This window comes from Podarcis bocagei, assembly GCF_964188305.1.
Source record: "Podarcis bocagei genome assembly, chromosome: 1".
Taxonomy (NCBI): Eukaryota; Metazoa; Chordata; class Lepidosauria; order Squamata; family Lacertidae; genus Podarcis; species Podarcis bocagei.
Genome location: NC_138125.1, coordinates 101842166 through 101861915, shown reverse-complemented (window position 1 = coordinate 101861915; position 19750 = coordinate 101842166). Strand labels below are relative to the sequence as shown.

General features: G+C 38.5%; 1 protein-coding gene across 4 annotated transcripts in view; it reads left to right on the top strand.

Moving 5' to 3' along the window:
• LRP1B (LDL receptor related protein 1B) overlaps window positions 1-19750 on the top strand; it is a 765918-nt gene that overhangs the window by 736463 nt on the left and 9705 nt on the right. For 3 of the 4 annotated variants that reach the window (XM_081167487.1, XM_081167485.1, XM_081167484.1), the window contains 6 exons: window positions 1576-1737; window positions 4193-4367; window positions 5074-5178; window positions 5568-5681; window positions 16076-16152; window positions 18313-18403. In XM_081167487.1, the coding sequence (XP_081023613.1) occupies window positions 1576-1737; window positions 4193-4367; window positions 5074-5178; window positions 5568-5681; window positions 16076-16152; window positions 18313-18403 (724 nt within the window). The remainder of the gene's footprint in view (window positions 1-1575; window positions 1738-4192; window positions 4368-5073; window positions 5179-5567; window positions 5682-16075; window positions 16153-18312; window positions 18404-19750) is intronic. The other variant, XM_081167486.1, reaches the window with a different exon arrangement.

Below are 19750 nucleotides of genomic sequence, written 5' to 3'. Positions count from 1 at the left end.
TTAGATTTATTCATTAGTAGTTTACTTACAGTTAAGCCGTTTGGTAAATTCCTCTGTGGACAACATGTAAGTAGAGTTTGGGGCAGTTTTAATTAAAATGTATAAATTTGTGACAGTTGTATTGAACTATTATAAGTGACCGGAGAAAATGTCATCTGTTAATTAAAAGTGTGGCTCTGACAAACATAATTAAAACCTAAAGCTGCAATACTAACAATAGCAAAAGTTTATGAAAAATGTACTTTACTTTTTCAAGAATTAGTGTCCAAAATACAACAGTAGAAATGAATTTATTGAACTGATTAACATATAGGATTAGATCCACATATTTGTAGCAAATAGGGGGAGGGCAGAAGCTGACTGTCCTGCCTCCTACTCTCCTTGGTAACCCATGGACATGTAAATCCCTCAAAGGACAGAGATCTATTAAATGGGGTCAGTTGTGGTACGAGGAGCTGAGAGGGAAAGGGGATCACGGAGAAGCAGGAGCTCAAAGTTACCAGGGAGTAAGTACCATTGAACTGAATGGGACTTACTCCTAAGTACACATGCATAGGATTGAATGTTGAAGCTAGAATCTTATATTTTGTTACCAGTTATCAGCTGAGAGTGCCACACCTGTGTTCCCAAAACATAAACCACCCATGATGCTGAAGGAGGCTCAGGGGAACCTCACATTTTGCAGAAGGCTTTTTGTGAGGGAATGGTGGACTCACGGATTCCCAGTCCAAACTGCAGCACAAGTCTCCACTTATTTCTATAGAAAGCTCTCATTTTTATCCCTTGAAGGGAGACACTGTTTATAAGTCTTAATACGCTAATGCTAGAAGCCTCTATACCAAGATGGATGAAATGGAGACCTTGGTCTTGGATGACATCATTGATAGAGTGGGCATAAATGGAAACTCGGTAGAAAGGAAAGAATATAAACAATCACTAAGTCAAATAGGGCATTGAGTCCAGCAAGCTAGAAGTGCCAAAAGGGGCAGACTCCTCTACAGTATTGTGGTTGGTGATACCACCAGAGTAATTTAGTGAGTGTAGTTTGCCCAGTGTGCCTCATTAGACCTGTGGGCCATAGGTCCTTCTCTGCTGTCATGGGGTGTAGGGATACTACAACATTGTATCATAGTTCCAGCTGCTTATTTTGTAATAATGAAGCGCACCTTTAAAATGAATTGGCTGTCATTTAAGACACTAGATCCCTAATCAAGAAGTGCCTCATTGAGGCTCTGTGCATTCTGTTCAGCAAACACACAGACACACACAAAACCATGCTTCATAACCCTTAAATGTTAAATGAATTCAAGAAGAAAATTTATATTTGCATAACAGAAACGGGGGCCAAAATCACTTATTGTTCCTCCATTTCACTTATGGATCTGCTGTTATTCTTTCTGCTAATGTTATTAAATTTAAATTTCCTTTATTTGAGTAGTAATTATAAAATGTTTAGTTGTACATGGCATGAATGATAACTGGTCTGTAACATACATTTTTTTTCTTAACTGCACTTATATATTTTTCAGTCAAAAATGCATACTTAGTTTTAGAAATTCAATTTCTGTCTTCCAGGAAGGCCTACATGCAGCTGTACAGTGGGGTTTACAGGTCCAAACTGCAACAAAACAGTTTGTGATACTTTTTGCCAAAATGGGGGGACCTGCACTGTCACTGCTGGAAATCAGCCCCGTTGCCATTGTCAGCCTGAATATACTGGTGACAGATGCCAATATTGTAAGTATTATCAATATAAGGCAGCAAACCTAAAGCTTTGCAAGTTTAAAACATGAATAGCAACCTGCACCAACTGCATTTTTTTATTTAAAAAAACGACAGCTTCTTCTAGACACTTCAGGACAGCCAACATCCAGAATAAAACTGTATAATTAAAATTTACGTTGTAATAAAAGCTACCCTAATCAGACAATCAAAATAGCAGCCAGTGCTATTGTGTACAATTTTAAAGCTCCCTAAAGGCCAGCTGAAACCAGCTTTACAAAGCTTTCTAAAATAAGCAGGAGTGAATACACACTGGACAAAGCATTCCAGAGTTTTTTGAGCCACCCTCTGAGAAAGTGCTTTCACATTGTATCCACATCATGGCATGTAACTCGTTACAGCCATAATTTAGGGGGGACAGCTGCCCACCTAAATCAATCAAAATCAATACAAATCTGAAGTTCTGCCTGCCCGCAACAAAAATCCTGGCTATGCCCATATTTAAATCACAGCATGCACCATTAATAAAAAGCGCAAAAACAAAGTTGTAAACTAATAAAAAGATTCAAAGCCATGAAGTATTTAAATTTTTCTTACAAATACTGTAAAATTGGAAGAGCCAGAAGAAAGCCTTGGAACAGTTCTGATACAATGAATTATTATATTATACTAAAGTATTTCATTTGTACAACAAGATCTGTCAAACAGCAAAAGAAAGAAAATCACATGCATCTTAAATAGAATTTTCATTGAGCACATTTATAGTAGGCAGACTATTAAATAAATACAAAGCTTTTAATGAAAACCCCTCAGCAATAATGGTGATTCTTTTCTTATTGGTATTGAATAAACTCTGTGGATCCTAAAATAACTTCAGTTGGGTATTTGAAAACAATATAGTACATAAATCAATGCAGACAGACACACAGATTAAGGAAAAAAAATATTTACTTTAGGCTTACTCAAAAGCCAGACAAATTGTTTCTGGTTGACTGCTTCTGCAAACATCATTTTTTAAAAAAGAATTCATTTAAATGTAAATTTAAGGGTACTCGCTACACTGTGTGTTGATTATCAGATTTGAATGTCTGCTGACATAGTCTAAAATAACAGCATATTTCAGATAAACTAAATCCATTAATGAGCAAATAAAAGTAAGGAGAAGGAAGGGGTGTTATTTATTTAAAGCTTCCAAGGATTTGAGAATTATTTATTGTTGTTGCCTAGATATATATTAGACTTTGTGGCTTATAGTAGAGAACAATTGCCTCCAAATAGGCTTATGTAGCTTATCACTTATTCATTATAATAAACAACACTTACAACACCATTATGGCCTTAGTATGTTCCTCATGCATTGTTGGAGTAATTTTACAATAATCTTGTAATGCAGGCCAGTAGTATTAGCCCTTAAATAGGAGTGGAGTAAAATTTTAAATCAAAATTTTGAGGGAGAGTGTCAGTGTGGTATACAGTGAGGATGGGAGGCGAGGGTTCAAATTTCTGCTCACTGAGTGACTTTGGGCCAGTCACAATCCCTCAGCTTGTGTGTAGAAACCACTGTACACTGTCCTAAATGTGTACCTACACCACCCCTTACTTACACACTCTCACAGACTAACACAAAAGCATGACTTATTATAAGAGAAAGTCCATACAAACTAAATGCACAGTAACTAATGTAAATTTGTCATATATTATATATGCAGGACAGCAATTATAATAAACACATTCACAGACAGTGAAGAGAATAAGCCCTTGTCTATAAGAGAAAGCAAAGTGGTTTGAGCATAGCCTTGTGTTTTTAAAACCCAAGGCGACTGCCATGTAAGCAAAGTTTCCCTATTCTAGCTCTTGATAGCCGATCCTGTAGCAACGGAAAATGTTAGGGCAATCCTTGAGAGTAGTGTGGAAGGTAGAGGAAATCGTTGGAGCTGTGTCAACTAGCCAAACACAGCGAAAAATATGGGTAGATATTAAGTGGGTTTTCAAATTCTATGAATGGGCCTGCATTAAGGAGGGGTTTGATGAGGTATATAAGTGGGGAGCTTAATGGAAGAAGATTTTGCTTGACACCTAAGTGATACCCATGTTTGTCCAAAGAAAACCCAAATCTGTAGATTGAAGACACAGGGTTTGTGCATTTAGCAATCTTCTGAGAATCAAATAGTTGGTCTTCCTAGTGATTCCTGTCACATCTGCCCAACAGGTAAAAAGGTAATAGAAAAGGCAGTTCCAATGGAACTCTGTGGTCATGCCAACCACAGTGAGCCAAACTGAATGCTTACTCAGGGAATAGTGGTAAGACTTATTTGTCATAAATGAAAAAAGACCATTGGCTAACTTATTGAACTGCCTTGTGTTGCAAGAGAAGCTGTTGGTATAATCAATCTATTAAGATGCTGTGTTTAACAATATACGGTATCCTATTTTTATTACTTGTAGTATATAAAATGTTCATTCGTTGCAGATGTTTGCCATCATTATTGTGTTAATTCTGAATCCTGCACCATTGCTGATGATGGCAATGTAGAATGTGTCTGTCCTCTACGATATGAAGGTCCAAAGTGTGAAACAGACAAATGTATAAAATGCCATGGAGGGCAGTGCATTCTGGACAAGGAAAGCGATGACATAATGTGCAAGTAAGTCTACATTATGATAAATAGTTAAATAGGAGGAAAATATTTTAACAGTGCAATGCATGCACAGTTAATCAACATGTATCAAAATAGTGGCACACAGTATGACTGACTACTTGTGTATCAAGTCTGTGATTCAAATGTACTTGAACTTGAGTTGGTGCCATATATATGAGATTTTAAAATACACATATATACCAATTATTCCGATCAGCACAGAGATTCAAAACAAGTCAGAAGGCAAAAAGAACAAATATCCCAGGAAATTGTGTGTGTGTGTCTGTCTGTGTGAATGGGAGGGATGAAAATCATTAGTACCTTTCACTTCCCTGCTAAAAATGTAACATATTAATCAGTGACTTCTGATTCTTACCTGGATATAAATTCACATCCTTCAATCATTCATCTCAGAATAAGGACCTGGGCATGAGTAAGTCAGTCTGCTGTTTTCATATCACACAATTAGGATAATTGGCATGTGTTTTACTATGGAACTGTCAAGACCATCTAGATATGAACAATTTGCTTATCTTTGGATATTTATTTATTATCCAAGGGCTTCGGACCTTCCTATGCATTATCTTTTTTTCAACCTTGTACAATCAAATAACTGACAATGTAAACAACATGGCTTGGTAGTGACTTTGGTTTCTAGAATCTGCATTCAACAGTAATAGTGTATCTAACAGTAATGATGTTTCCCCTATAGCTGCACAAATGGAAAGATTGCATCCAGTTGTCAATTATGTGATGGTTATTGCTACAATGGTGGTATATGTCAGTTGGATCCAGAGACAAACATACCCGTCTGTCTGTGAGTATGCTGCTGTATCTGACAATCATTAGAACATTTTCACACCCAATCAATTCCTTGTGCCATTTTATCTTCTTTTCTTACCAAGTGTGGTGGTAATGAATTTTTTGCTGATCCAGGTCTTTTTTTTTTTTTGACAGTTTTCAGAGTTTTAACTGGAAATGATAGAGGGGTGATTGGCATCTTTAATTACATAGTATATGTTATAACTGCTCTTTGTACCCACTTGAATTAGTGCATAGATAGATATGCTGAGCATATTTTCTCCTTGTACGTTTTAGCATCAAATGTGTATATCTATCTATCTACTATCTATGCATTTAAAATATGTTCGGCAAAAAAAGGCAGAATATTTATTTATTTAGCTGTATTTTACTGAAATTCTGCAGATGCTCTGTGGGATTTAAAAGTCAGCGCTGTGACCAGAAAGTGAACCCTTGTGATTACTACTGTCAGAATGAGGGAATTTGCACTTTAACTGCGTTTAATGAACCGAGATGCAAGTAGGTTTAACCTTCCACTTAATGCTGCGCATTTTGTGACATCATTTCAGGCCACAGTTCATTGGTTCACATCATGCACATCCATATACATTTCACAATTTATACTTAATCTCAGGGTTCATTTGTGCAATAAAATGTAGCTTTTGTGTAGTCTTGCTAATGAGTGTATTCAAATAGTGTCAGATATGCTATTGCTATATTATTAGGACAGGATATTATACTACTATTTATCTACATAATGACAATAAGGTGACATGTCAGGAGGTTCATAAATAAGTCTATATTTAAATAGCTTGAAGTTTATAAAAATGCCAAACTACACATAAATACATCGTTTGATATTCTAAAACCTTACCCTTTAATTCTACAATGTACAGATTAATTGAACAAGGAAAGCAGACAGTTTGTCAGCTCTTGGAAGTGATAAACATCTTAATCAATGTAATAGAAAATAATTTTTAAAGCAATTACTCCAAAGAACAACAAATTAGAAGATCTGCCTTATCTCTTTACTATGTGCAATTTATCTTCATTTATTGCCAGCTTTTAATCACAATTCAGATATGAAGCTACTCTTGTCTTGTGCAACAGGAAAATGTATTAGGGTATCTTGAATTCGAAACTCTCATTTCTACTGAGACTAGGTGCAATCCCACACTTAATTAAGTATGCTTAAACCAAGTGATAGAAATAAGCATAAACATACACTGTGTTTTGTGGGCATAATTTACGGCTGCCCCATAATAAAAGCAACCTTTTATTATGGTGGGGCCACTTTGGTCCCCTAATGTTTGAAAGCTGCTTCCCATTTGGATTGCCTGAGGAGCATGGAGAACCTTACACACAATGTGCTTGTGCCAATCCATACACTTAGCAGTCTTAAAATAGAGCATATGCAATGTAAAGCTGCTGCTACAAATAAACAGTTCTCTAGTTGGCCATTTTAATTTTTCGCAGTTCAAACGTTCTGCCAGCAGCATGCTGGACGTATGGCATGTCAAGTTTCTCTTTCCTTTTTTTATATATGGATCTCCTTTGTGTACAGACTATCAGTGAAGAAGTTTAGGAAGAAAAAGCTTCTGTTTTTAAGATGTGAACTAGACATTATTTAACATGTTTGGCATCTAGGGTGTGGTATGTAATGTATCCCCCAGCATAAATCTTACTTTTCCTTTGAGTTTTTCCTGCCAGAGTATTTTGTGTACCCATTCGCTATTTTATTTGCAAGTATTTGCTTTTGTCAAGTGCACTTACAGTGCAATCCTATACATATCTACTCAAAGGAAAGCCCACAGAGTTCAATGGGACATAGTCCTAGTCAAGTGTGTATAGGATTGTAACCTTTGTGGTTGTTGACTGTTCTTAACTCTTTTAAAGTTATTTTTAACTAATAAATAAAGCCCACTATATAGAATACTTTATCAAGAGTGATACTATTGTTTTATTTCAGGAACCTTTTCAACCTGTGGGCCACATTCTCTTGTAGGGAAACTTTCCAGAGACCACATGCCAGTGGTGGATGGGGTCAAAGAGGGTGAAACCATGAATGCAACTCTTACCTTTCAGCAGCAGGCTGCATTCCAGCTACACAAACACTACACTCGGTCTAGAGATATATGAACCAGGCAGTAGGGCTGGGTGATATCTGGTTTTTGAACAGATATCTTTGTAGGGGCATTGGCAGGCTTAACGGTTCCCCCCCCACATCCTAATTTTTGCTGGTGCCTGCTCTTGTGATTCTCTCCGTGCTGCAAGAGGCAGGGAAGAGCTGGGCAAGCAGAGTTAACAGGGGCTGCAGGAATCAAAATCTAGTTTTCCCCACATTGTGACTTTTGCATAGCACACACGTCATGATTCATTATATACTGCTAGATCAAAGAATATCATGGCATGGACTTCAAACTGGTTTTGGATAATATATTGATATATTGCCCAGCCCTACCAGGCAGGAAGCACTGGATGCATTCCACACAGCCAAACGGACTCAATAAGGATGTGGAGTAGAACTGGGGTGAGGGGCATGTCCTGAGGAAGTGGTGTTGCCAGGCAGAAAGGTATGGAGGGCTACTTTCAGTTCCTGAGGTCTAGGCTGTTCACTCCTATTTTATTTGCAGTATCTCCCAGTATTTTGCCATGACCCGAAGCATAAGCATGACAGAGTCTGGGAAGTTTTAAGGGATATTAAGCAAGAAATATATTCCTAAAAGCTGGAGGTCACATAGAAGGATAGATAGATCCCTCCCCAACACAGCAGGTCTTAATAAGATAATTTTAAAAGTAACTATAAACCAAATTGGGCACCTTTCCTAGAAAATGGAAGGAGTATTCCGTCAAAGAATAGAACTGCAAAGGTTATATAATATCACAGTTTAGGATTCCACTGCTTAAATTTGATATTTTTCAAGTCACACAAAAAAAGTAGCAATGCTGAATTTAAAAATCCATCTTAAGGCTATACCATTATTAGGCCAGCTGAAATATCACAGAATAATGTCTGCTGCCTCTTCTCACATTCTGTCTTAAGATTTACCAAACCACAGTCTGAGATCCATGGCTTTATCACCAGACACTTACCCATCCCCCAACCCTCTTGCTTTGTTACTCTAGCCTGATGAAGATTTCTGGAAAACTCATAAGCTTGCACACTACTCTGCGACATTTTGGCCTAATAAAGGCACTGCCCTAAGATGAGTTAAGAGGTTTATTATTGAATCTCATAGAATGTTGTCTTTCATTATCTGTTCTTTATAAAATGGTATGTAAACTGGCAATATTGAGTTATACTTCCTCTTTGAATCTAAAAACAACAAAAAGGTTCTCTAATATGGTTCATCTAAACATACGTTGCTGCCCAAATAAATCCAAGGCACACAGATCCAAAGTAGACCAATCTGTCTGTCTCCCTTATAAACACTGTAATTGCTTCCTGAAGCATCATCACCATTTTACATTAACCAGCTCATTTCATTTTTCCTAAGCCATATCATCCTGAAGATATAAATCTACTCTACTCAAATGTGCAGAAAGGTTGAAGACCAACCAAGATGCATTAGTTACCTAATGTAATCAAAAACAGAAAAAGATTTTAGGTGTTATCTTAATTATCTTAGACTGAACTCATTGGGACCTGCTGTTCAGTGGATATGTACAGGACTGCCCTACTTTGCGTGTTGAGGTCCCACAAGCCACCCACAAATACATCACAGTTCACACATAATTTTGTTTAAGGTTTTTGGCATAATTTTGGCCACAAATTTATTAAAATACATAAAGGTGAGTGGTTGCTTAGGCATTGGTTCCGGCTATCTGTCACCGCCATCGGGACAGGACTGACTTCAGGATTCCAGCAAAAGCCAGTCGGGGAAAACAATATTGGGGAGAGCATGGAGCCGGGCACCAGACCCTCACCTCCCCCCGCATGCTCCCAGGAGCTTGCGTGGCCCAAGCCCCAACCAGGGATTTGGACGAAAGGATGGCAAGCCCCTAGATTTCTTTAATGGAATTCCCTTGCATCAGCAGCATTGGAGGGGCAGGCACCACCAATCCATACCCCTCCACCAACCAATTTTTTAACCAATGCCTAACCTTACAAATTGTGACGATTTGCTACGCAGTAGGCAAAAACCAGATGGCACCAGCCAATCAGCCAACTGGACAAAATTCCTACCAGGCCCCTGCCCCAAAAGCAGACGACCCCATGACAGGCATAGCAAGGTCAATGCAAAGACCAATACCTAGGGAGGGTGGGCGGGTCTTCCGATGCACGCAGCAAAGAGAACAGTCAGTGCTGCGTATCTTCATTTAAAACCTTTTAGCCCTTCCTCTTAATTGGCAACATCAAAATTGCCCTAGTAACAGGAAACTACCCAATCCTTGCTAATGGCTATCCAAAGGATCCCGCCCAGCAACAAGAGGGTGGCGTGCCAGACCCCACCACAACACATGCTCTCCAGGAAGGAGAACACGCTAAATCAGTAGATTGCCCAGATATCAGTGAATCACAAATATACGCAAAACACTCCTTTTATGAATGCCACTTTACTTAAGTACACTGCAGAATGGCAAAATGCCATCAGTGCTTCAGCCTACAATGTGGATTGAATGATTGAATGCTTACCCTTAAAAATGGATATGGCTCTTCTAGAAAGCCATTGTTCTCATCAAACAATTGAAATTTTATGAATGATATGAAACATCCATATGCATTCATCTACACCTCTGTCAAGTGAGGACAGATTTGTATAATACAACAACAATCACTAACATTTTCTTAACCGTTTCACAGTCAATGGATTCTTTTGAAAAATGCTACTCTTCAGCATACTGAACCATAACAAGTTTATAAGAACATTTTAAAATTAAACAATATTATCAAAAATATTTTGATCTTTTTCTTCAAAATCAGGCCCTTTAAAATGTACAATTTTTAGTCTAGAATTGGCACACACCTTTTTCAGCATTAATTCTGCAGAATCTTTTCAGATAACACCAATCACAAAACTCTGTTTCTGTAAGCACTGACTCAAGTGAATCTTTGAATATATTTCAGAAAATTAATCTAAGGATAAAATGCTCTAATCATGTGATTGCAGTATGTAAATAACAGGTTGGATTCAAAAAGTTCGCTTGCAGAGGAAGCTTCTTTTGTTTGAAAAAAAAGAACCTTTACAGTGGTCAGATCTGCACTTTAATAATAATAATAATAATAATAATAATAATAATAATAATAATAATAATAATTTATTTATACCCCGCCCATCTGGCTGGGCCTCCCCAGCCACTCTGGGCGGCTTCCATAAAAACCAAAAATACAGTTGTTGCAGGAGAGTTTTTGCAAATTTCCTCTTCTTCTTACCACCCCCTGTACCCTCTAAAACTCTGCTCTGGAGGATTGGGAGATCCTACAGAAAAGTGTTGGAAGTAACATTGTGAGGGGAATACAAGGCAAGGATAGTACCATTACAAGGAACCCTTCGTTGCAACTAGTCGTCTGATTACAGAAAGTGGCCTAAACCACAACCAACAATTCTAATATACTTTATTTGAGAATTTTAGATTTTATTACACACACAATCTTTATTACGGTCCAGAGACCAACAAAACATTACAAATCAATACAGAGTTCATACAGCCTACCTCCAGATTACTCAAGCACTTTGTTTGGAATATAGGGCTCATTTGTTCTTGCAACCACCGATAAAAACTTTGCCACTGCCAACGTTCTAGCTTTTGTCCGGTCTTCCAGTAGAAACCTGACATAGTGAGACTCTGACTTTCCCGGGAAAGGCACCAGCAAGGGTAGGATCAGTTCAGCCCTGGCCTGCTCATACTTCGCACAATGTAACAAAATATGACCTATGGAATCGATGTCTTGGGCACACGAGCAAAGTCTGTCCTGGTAGGGAACTCCTCTCAACCTACCATCCAGCACTGCAGAGGGGAAGACATTCAGTCTGGCTTTGGTGAAAAGCCTTCGATAGTTAGGTACTGTCAGGTTTTTGATGTAAGATGTTAACTCAAAGACATACCCATATTGAACTCCTGCTGCCAGTGGACTACAGACTGCGTGTGACCGAGATCTCAGGTCACTGTGTGCATTGTCCCATAATCTTTGCTTTAAAACCTTTTATTTTATTACATATATGAAGTCTTCATTAACGGTGAAAAAGTCAGGGGAAAGAGGAATGAAAGATTTAGGACAAGTGTAGATTGCTGTGTGAGAACTTATGTTCATGAAAAAGTAAAGCAAGGGCTTTACTTTATGCACAAAATTATCAACATTTCACCCTCTAATGCAGATTTTGAGAAGAGGAAAGCACAATTAATTATTAATCTTATCCATACTTCACCATTACAGGGTTGGTTACAACAATTTATAATTCAATATTTTTTAAAAAAAATAATAGTTCAAAAATAATTATAGACAGAGGAATATGGTGGGTACTAAAATATATGTCTGAAGAGTCAAAGGCCAGAGTAGAGAGATGTGTCTTCAGCATACAAAGGTATCTTTGGCCCAACCAATCCTTCACACTAGGAGAAGCCAGTGCAAGAGATCCCACTAGTACAACAGGAGTTCTCCTTGTGTTCCTCCACACCTCCCCCAGATCCATTCTGGAGGGTCAAGAGAACCCCCAGAACAGCATGCAGGAGGACAAAAAGGGGACTTTACTGTCTAGCAAGCATAAATGATTGTGCTTAAGGAAAGAGCAGATGACTTCCTCCTTATATAACGAAGGTGCCAGATGTACCTCCATAGGGAGGGAATGTCACAACTGCCACAGATGTTGTCTTCACCTGGCCACGCAAACCCCTGCACCCTTCAAAAAACAAACACTACTGAGGGCAGTGGGCTTAAAATTGGTTTTGTTGTAGATGGACTCCTTCAGGCAGGGATTAAGTTGAAGAAATAATAATAATAATAATAATACAGAGTAGGGCCCCTCTATTGATCTTAACCCACAAGAGCGCCTGCAGGGAACGATCTGGTATTTCAGATATTTTGGGCCTAATTTGTTTAGGGCTTTAAACACTAATATAAGCACCTTGTATTGGCCCCAGAACCAAACTCACAACCAATCCAGCTACCATTAAGCACTTTCAAGAATAATTATGATATGTGTAGAGATCCTATGGTAATTAATAGAAGAAAGAAATGTTAGCCTCAGCTAGATTTGTGCCCAATGTGTTCACCATTTATAATACTAATGCAATAATAATTAATAACCAGCCACCCGATTTCACTGTTTCAAAGTTAAGGTACTAAGATTTGACATATGAAAGATTTTTCTCCAAAATAAGGTTCTGTGATTTACAGCACATCCACAGATAGATGGACATATTTCTTCTACTGCCGCCATTCGACAATATGTCATTCCCCCTGTTTTTGAGTATTTGCAGTCTACACCATTCAAAGGTGTTGAAATGAGTATTGCTAGTACCAGGAACATAGTCTGCTAATTATAATAATAAATAGCTACTCTGGCTTTAATTATTATTTTTCAATGTTAATTTAGGCTACATAGCATGATTTTCTGCTTTTCTGTTTTGTGTTGTCATCACGTGTGGACTCAGCACATGTAGTATGCTATTACAAATGGTGTTTTATTTATCACCTGTGAAATCTAAATGTTATTGTAAACCATAGTGATATTTGCTGCACTGTACTTTACGGATTTTTAAAGCAAGAAATATAACTGTAGATTTTCAGTTAAGTGTACAAATATTACAGAAATAAGTTTAGAACTTAAAATCAGGAAGCACTGTATCACATACATCAGTGCTAAATTAGTTGTGGTATTATGACTTATAGCCAGCACAATTTAAAGAAAGTAGCAAGTTATTTATGTGTGTTGCTCCATAGCAATGAATCTGTTGCCATCAAGCATAAGTAACATGTAAACTGTCCCATATAAGCTACAAATATGTAAAGAATTTTAAAAAATTGTATTTTCAGAAATTGGGCCGGATACTCACTGCATACAAACACTTTCATATTTCTTCACTGGAATGTATCCAAACTTTTACTATATTTAACTTTTTATCTTCTCAACTCTCTTATACCAAACTATGCTTCCAAAAACCATAGTTTCTGTCTGATGGTCTATTGCGCCCCGAGGCCCCCAAGCCCTTCCACAAGTAAATAACTTCACACTGACACGTAGTCAGTGTCAGTTGTTAAGTTAATGGGCAAAATTTCGGCCACAGCTATATTGGTTACAGCAAAGTGAGCGGTATTGCCTTAGGCACTGACAAACTATCACTGACTCCTGCCCTCCCAGCAGGGAGTCTGAAAGGGTAAACGCCAAATGAGGGCGCAACATTGATGAAGACCAACGAAGCTCACCCCTGGGTTCCTGTGGTCCTGGCATGGCCCTAGCCCCTCAAGCGGACTTTGGACGAGATCCAGGACCCCCAGATTCCTTTACCGGAATACCCTTATTCATGAAGGGGCAGGTGATGGCCGCACCTCCACTCCCACACACTTCATTAAGCCTATGCCTAACTGCCTAACCTTACACAGTTGTGACGATTGCTAAGGGGGGTAGGCGAAAACCAAGTGGACACTGCCAATTTGCCAAATGGAAAAATTCCTACCCGGCCACTGTTCCAAAACAGACAACCAACCAATATCCGAATCAAGGCCAAAGCAGCAACACCTACAAATAGGGACGGGAGGGCGGGTGTTCTGCAACGCGAAGCAAGTGCCTCAGCCACATTGCGCTGCCACTTTTATAGGCCTCCACCAATCACGCCAACTGCACTGATTGGCTCAAACAGCCTGGTGTGATTGTGGGGCCATACAGACAAGGTCTGGGCCATGCTCAGCACCTTCAACCTGGTGGGGGTTCTCTCAGGGGCCCGTGCGCAACCAGGACCCTCGTTAAAGAGGATCCCATTTGCAGGTAAGTTAGGGCTGCTTTATAGACCTGAAAAATTGAATAGTGATGCTCCCCCTCTCCCCAGATGTATGCATTTGTGTGTGTGCACGCACACACACATTCAATGCAGCCATATAACAGATTGCCACATCCTTTCAGTCATGCAGAACCTTTCTGGGGTTGCATGGCAACTGCAGGCAAGGCCGGAGCCTGCATACACATCCTATTCCACCCAGTCTCTTTTCCAACAGTCTGCTGCTATTGGCAAGATACTTAGAAACCATAGCTTAATTGCATTTCTCTATATAGGATAGAAGCAGATGTGATACTAAGACAAGTTTTTCCAATAGTTAACATGTTTGGGATGGAGATACAACAGTCCAAACATATACAGGACAGATGGCAGCAAACATTAAGACAGATGATAGCAAACACTTGTACTATTAGCTTAAATTTAACTTTGATGATTTCTTCTTGACTTAAAGGTAACTTTCATGCAAGTATGAAAATAGAGTTGCTTTTAATACTTTTTATGCCGAATTGATCAAGTGTGTATAGTTCACAGTGTGCAAAGAATAGGCTAATTGACTTGAACATTACATCGCTACAAATTCTATTTCAGTGTTAATGAACCTCCTTGCCTGAGGAAATGTGTGTGTGTGTATATAAAATCAGTCTGTAGGCAGATTTTACTAGAACAAAAGCTAGAAGTATACTTTTCCTTGGATAAGCAAAATTAACAAATTAATAACAGTAAATACCACCAAGATATTTTTCATCTAATGAAATATTATGGTGGCTATCTCTACACCGTACAACATGCTGATCAATTTTTCTCATCTTAAGAAGATGATCATTAAAATGTCCTGCTTTACTCTTGCCTTCATGATGAAAAGGGGGCTCAAGTACTGGTAGATAGAATACCTGTCTTCCATCCATGAGATGTAGAAAAGTTTAAGGCTTTGTTATGCGATTGTCTTCTTCTTTACTCCTTTCAATCAGTTGACAAGAATGGTTAACTAGTTTGCTCCTCAGCACTGTCTCATAAAATTTATATCTGGCATGATATAAAGCAGACAATTTATATGTGCCTACATGATCAGAAACAAGGTATAACTCTATTTCAGTCTCCTTCAGGCATCTTCCTAGATGCTTCCCCCCCATTGACAGACATCGCTGAGGTAGAATTAGTTTTAACAGAGTGATCTCATTTGACATTGCTTCTCTGGAAACCATTCCACCCCCACCCGCAATCAATTAATGCAGGAGTATCAGACATGGTGTTTTCCAGATGTTGTTGGACTCCAAAGCTCAGCAACCCCTGTCATTACGTCCAAAGGTTGAGAGCTGTAGCCCAAAAACAGCTGGTGGGGGCACCAGGTTGACTACCCATGAAAATCAGCCAATTAAAACAATGCAACCCAGGTATCACCCAAGCTTAATGGATAACAAGTAACTCATTTCAGAATATTCCATTTTTAATAGCATTTCATTTCTACTTGTGGCCTGTTCATAAAAAGCACAATTATTGCTCAGGAACAGAAATAATTGCTACTTATATGCCTAGGATTCCTATTCTGGTGCTTCTATTAGTCTAAAGTCAATACATTTTAGGTTAAGACATTTTGCAAAAGACACAGGAGAGAATAGTAAAATGAAAACAGTTTTGTAACTAAAAATGAGACTTCCCGGTTTGTGAATGTTTAATGTCATCAGTCTCTACTAACAAGAGACTTTATATGTAGTTATTATCTGTGACTTTCATTGCAGGTTTTGATACCCAGTGTTAACAGTACAAACTGGCATTGTTGTATTACCACTTAATTATTTTGTAAATTTTGATAAATATTGAAGAAATGAAAATGGTAGCATCATTATACCTTATTGGAAACAATTTTTGTTTACTCTAGGACATGATTTTTCGGTCATTAATGTGGGCTATGTCTGTTTAATATATTTTTATATAATTTGTAGGTGTGAGTTGATTTTATTATCTTAATTGGGTTGTTTTAGATGCTCTACCAACTGGTCTGGTACACAGTGTGAGAGGCCAGCTCCTAAAAGCAGCAAATCTGACAATATCAGTACAAGTAAGTTTTTTTGAATAACAATGTTAATATAATTTAAGCCGCTATTTAAGGAACAAAGCATTTTTTGATAGCAGTGGAAGTTATTGGAATGGGCATTTTGCTACTGTTATTGACATTAATTTATTGTATCTTTATTTTTTAGATCTTATGATTTAAGTGGAAATTGTTCAATTCGGTTGTGTGTTTTTTATGTTTTCTTTATTGTTTATGACTACTTTTGTTATGTTTGTAATGTAAATCTTTTCATTTTGTAAGCTGCCTTGGGCATGGTTTTATCTTTGGAAAGGCAGCATACAAATAAAATGATGATGATAATTGACCATTCCTGTGGACATGTGGGGCGCTCTGATATGAAAAGTATGGGGCAACTCTAACTATGTGAAATGTTTATTATGTAGTTTGCCTTTGCAAACATTTTCTTTCACAAATTGACAGCATGGAAGCTCACAGTTTGGGACACTGGAAAGGAGGAGGTTAATTCTTTACACCAATGCAGTCCTGATATGGATAGGGGGCCCTGCACCTGCAATTTACATTGGAACATTTAATCAAATGGGAGATTCTTCTCCCTTGCCATGCCATTTGCAGGATTAGGGGAGGGGTACTGATCTCAATCAGGATCAAATCAGGGTAAAGGTTAAAGCTCCACTACCCCTCCATGCCTGAATCCCAATCAAGGTCCCCACAATGGCAGGTAATTTGTGAACTAAAAAGCATGACATCTAGTTTGGGCCATAGGAAGACAATAGGTGGAAAGTTTACAAGTGATGAATAAAGTTCGGTTTCAGTTAGGAGAATTGCAGAATAAATCGAAATTAATGAAAAACTAGGTTTTGAAAAAGCACTTGACAGAAAAGAAAGTGCACCAAATCAAAGGTAGTTATGTAACTATAAGGAAATTCACTTTTAAAAAGAATTAAGTGTTTCTTGCACACAATCTGGGCTATTGTGTCCAAGAGGATAACCAGGCAGGACCTGTTTGTGCTCATCAAGTAAGATATGCATATGCAGAAACATGTCTTTGCATGTGTATACTCTCTAACTGGGTTAGAGACCTATTTAGACAAGTCGGTGGTTAATACGTTGTTAAGAAAAAGTTAAGTATGGTCCCTAGGTCATCACATTTGAGAAGTCAAATGTAATGTTTCAGCAAATAAACATGTTTGGCATGTCCTGTGCTTGGCAGAGTAGTATGTGGTTACAAACTTTAACCATATGGTATGGTGTCATGATCACTATCCAGAAGGCTTGTAATCTACTTTAACAAACTGAAACAGGGATAGAATAAAAGAATTGTAGAGTTGGAAGGGACCATGAGGATCATCTTGTCCAGCCTCTTGCAATGCAGGAATAGGCAGCTGCCTCACATGGTGATCAAACCTGCAACCTTGGCATCATCAGCACCACACTCTAACCAACTGAGCTATCTAGGAGACTGGTGACAGACTGATACACAAAGAGGGACTGGAGTATGGCTGTCAGGTGGCAGTGAAATGGCTAATAAATAGAAATTAAATAGCTCAACGAATGACTTAAGTAAAATGTCATCTTTGAAAAAGGACTTAGGAATGACAGGCAGGCCAACTGCTGGAACTTAATAGTAGAAGGAATTTACACTTTTCATCTTGTCATAGAGAGAACCCAAAGAGACTTCTCAGTAGAATATTTTAGAATCAGAACATTGGAATATCATGAACAACTCTAGGTCAGTCAGTGACCTGGTTCAAACATTAGTTTGAAATGCAGTTAAACTGAACTATAGTTTAAAAGGTGAACATAATGTGTGCTACTGTAAATGCTTTTCCCTGTTCAGGCTGCTTCCACACCGCTGGGAGCTAAGATATGCTCCTGCTTAGTATCATGTCAAAACCAGAGCTGATGGTTGGTTTCTCTCGAAACAAACCCACGAGCTGTAACCAAGGTTTATTCTTGGCTCACAGTTTTTTGGGAGGAAAGAAACTACAACTCAGGTTTCAGGTGACACAAAAACATTTAACAGCTTCCAGTATTCCATCCCTACCTTACCTTATCTATTTGTTAAAACCTGATCTACATTACAATCAAAGCTGCATGTCACTCTGCTTACTGAGGTATTATCAAAGTTTACTTGCCAAGTGTTAAATTATCAGTAGTCAAACCTGTTTCTGTTATTTGTTGCAGGAAGCATTGCAATCATTGTTCCACTCGTCCTCTTGGTGACCTTGATTACTACTTTGGTAATAGGTTTGCTACTTTGTAAAAGAAAGCGAAGGTAAGAAATTTCTGTCGAAGGAAAAAGAAGCAATTTACTGGATAAGTTCTAAGGACAACCAACCTTGAATGGTGATGATGGTTGTGTAATTTCAGTCCAATCCTATCTCTGCATGGCACTGTGTGCAGATACTCCAAAGAATTTGCAATATGAAATACCAATGGGGAATATAACAGGAACAGAGGTGGGAGAGTCAATGGTAGGGCTTGATGAATTTGAGCAAATGTGATACACTTACTTAAAGCTTGATCATAGTTGGGAACTAGGATTAAGAAGATGAGTCAAAGGCCACATAGAAAAGGCACATTTTCAGAGGAGCCTTGAAGGAAAGGAACAAAATGACACCAGCTACATGTTCATGGCAAAAGTAAAACAAAGCAAAAAGAAGGGAGAATGGGCGTGACTGTTTAAGGCAGTAAGAAAGAGCTAGTGGAGCGGACGGCATGGGCATCAACAAATCAAGACCAACAGATACGATAGGTAAGGACAATATATTTAGGCTGGGTACACAAAGGGACAGCTAGTGAAGTGGGGAATCTACTGCTGCTGCTACTACTAACAACAACAGCAACAGAACAATTTATTTCTACCCAGCCAGATGGGTGGGGTACAAATTATTTATATTGCCCCAGCCACTCTGGGCAGCTTCCAGCATATAAAAAAACACAGTAAAACATTAAACCTTAAAAAGCTTCCCTATACAGGGCTCCCTTTAGATGTTTCCTAAATGTTATATAATTACTCAACTCCTTAACATCTGATGGAAGGGCATTCCACAGTGTGGGCACCACCACTGAAAGGCCCTCTGCCGGGTTCAGATAATTGTCATACCATCTGAATGTGGCAGAGGGCCTTTTCGGTAGTGGTGCACTTAGATGCAGGAAGGGCATTAAAACTTGGCAAATAACTGGATATAGCATACAAAGAAGAGACGTGAAACCTATTTACCAAGGAGACCGGACATAGGCTAAAGAAAGGAAGACTTGGGAGGAAAGAGAACTGATTCTGGCTTAGACTTGCTGACCTTGATATTGCAATTAGACAACGTAGTGGAGCAGCAGCAGTAGTAGTTGTTGTATTCTGCCCTTCATCCGAAGATCACAGGGCGATTCACACAAAAAATACAAAATGAGAACACAACATAAATAGTAAAAACAAAACAAAAACTCCCCTCCCAGAAACAAATAGAGCAATTGGCAGACAGAGAGACTGGAAAGCTGTGGGGTATCTATAGAGGTAACGGGGCAACATATAAGAGGTACTGAAAGTCATAGGAATTAATAATGTTTTCCAAGGAGAGAGTTTAGTGAGAGAACAGTAAGAAACTAAGAAGAGAACTCTCTCAAG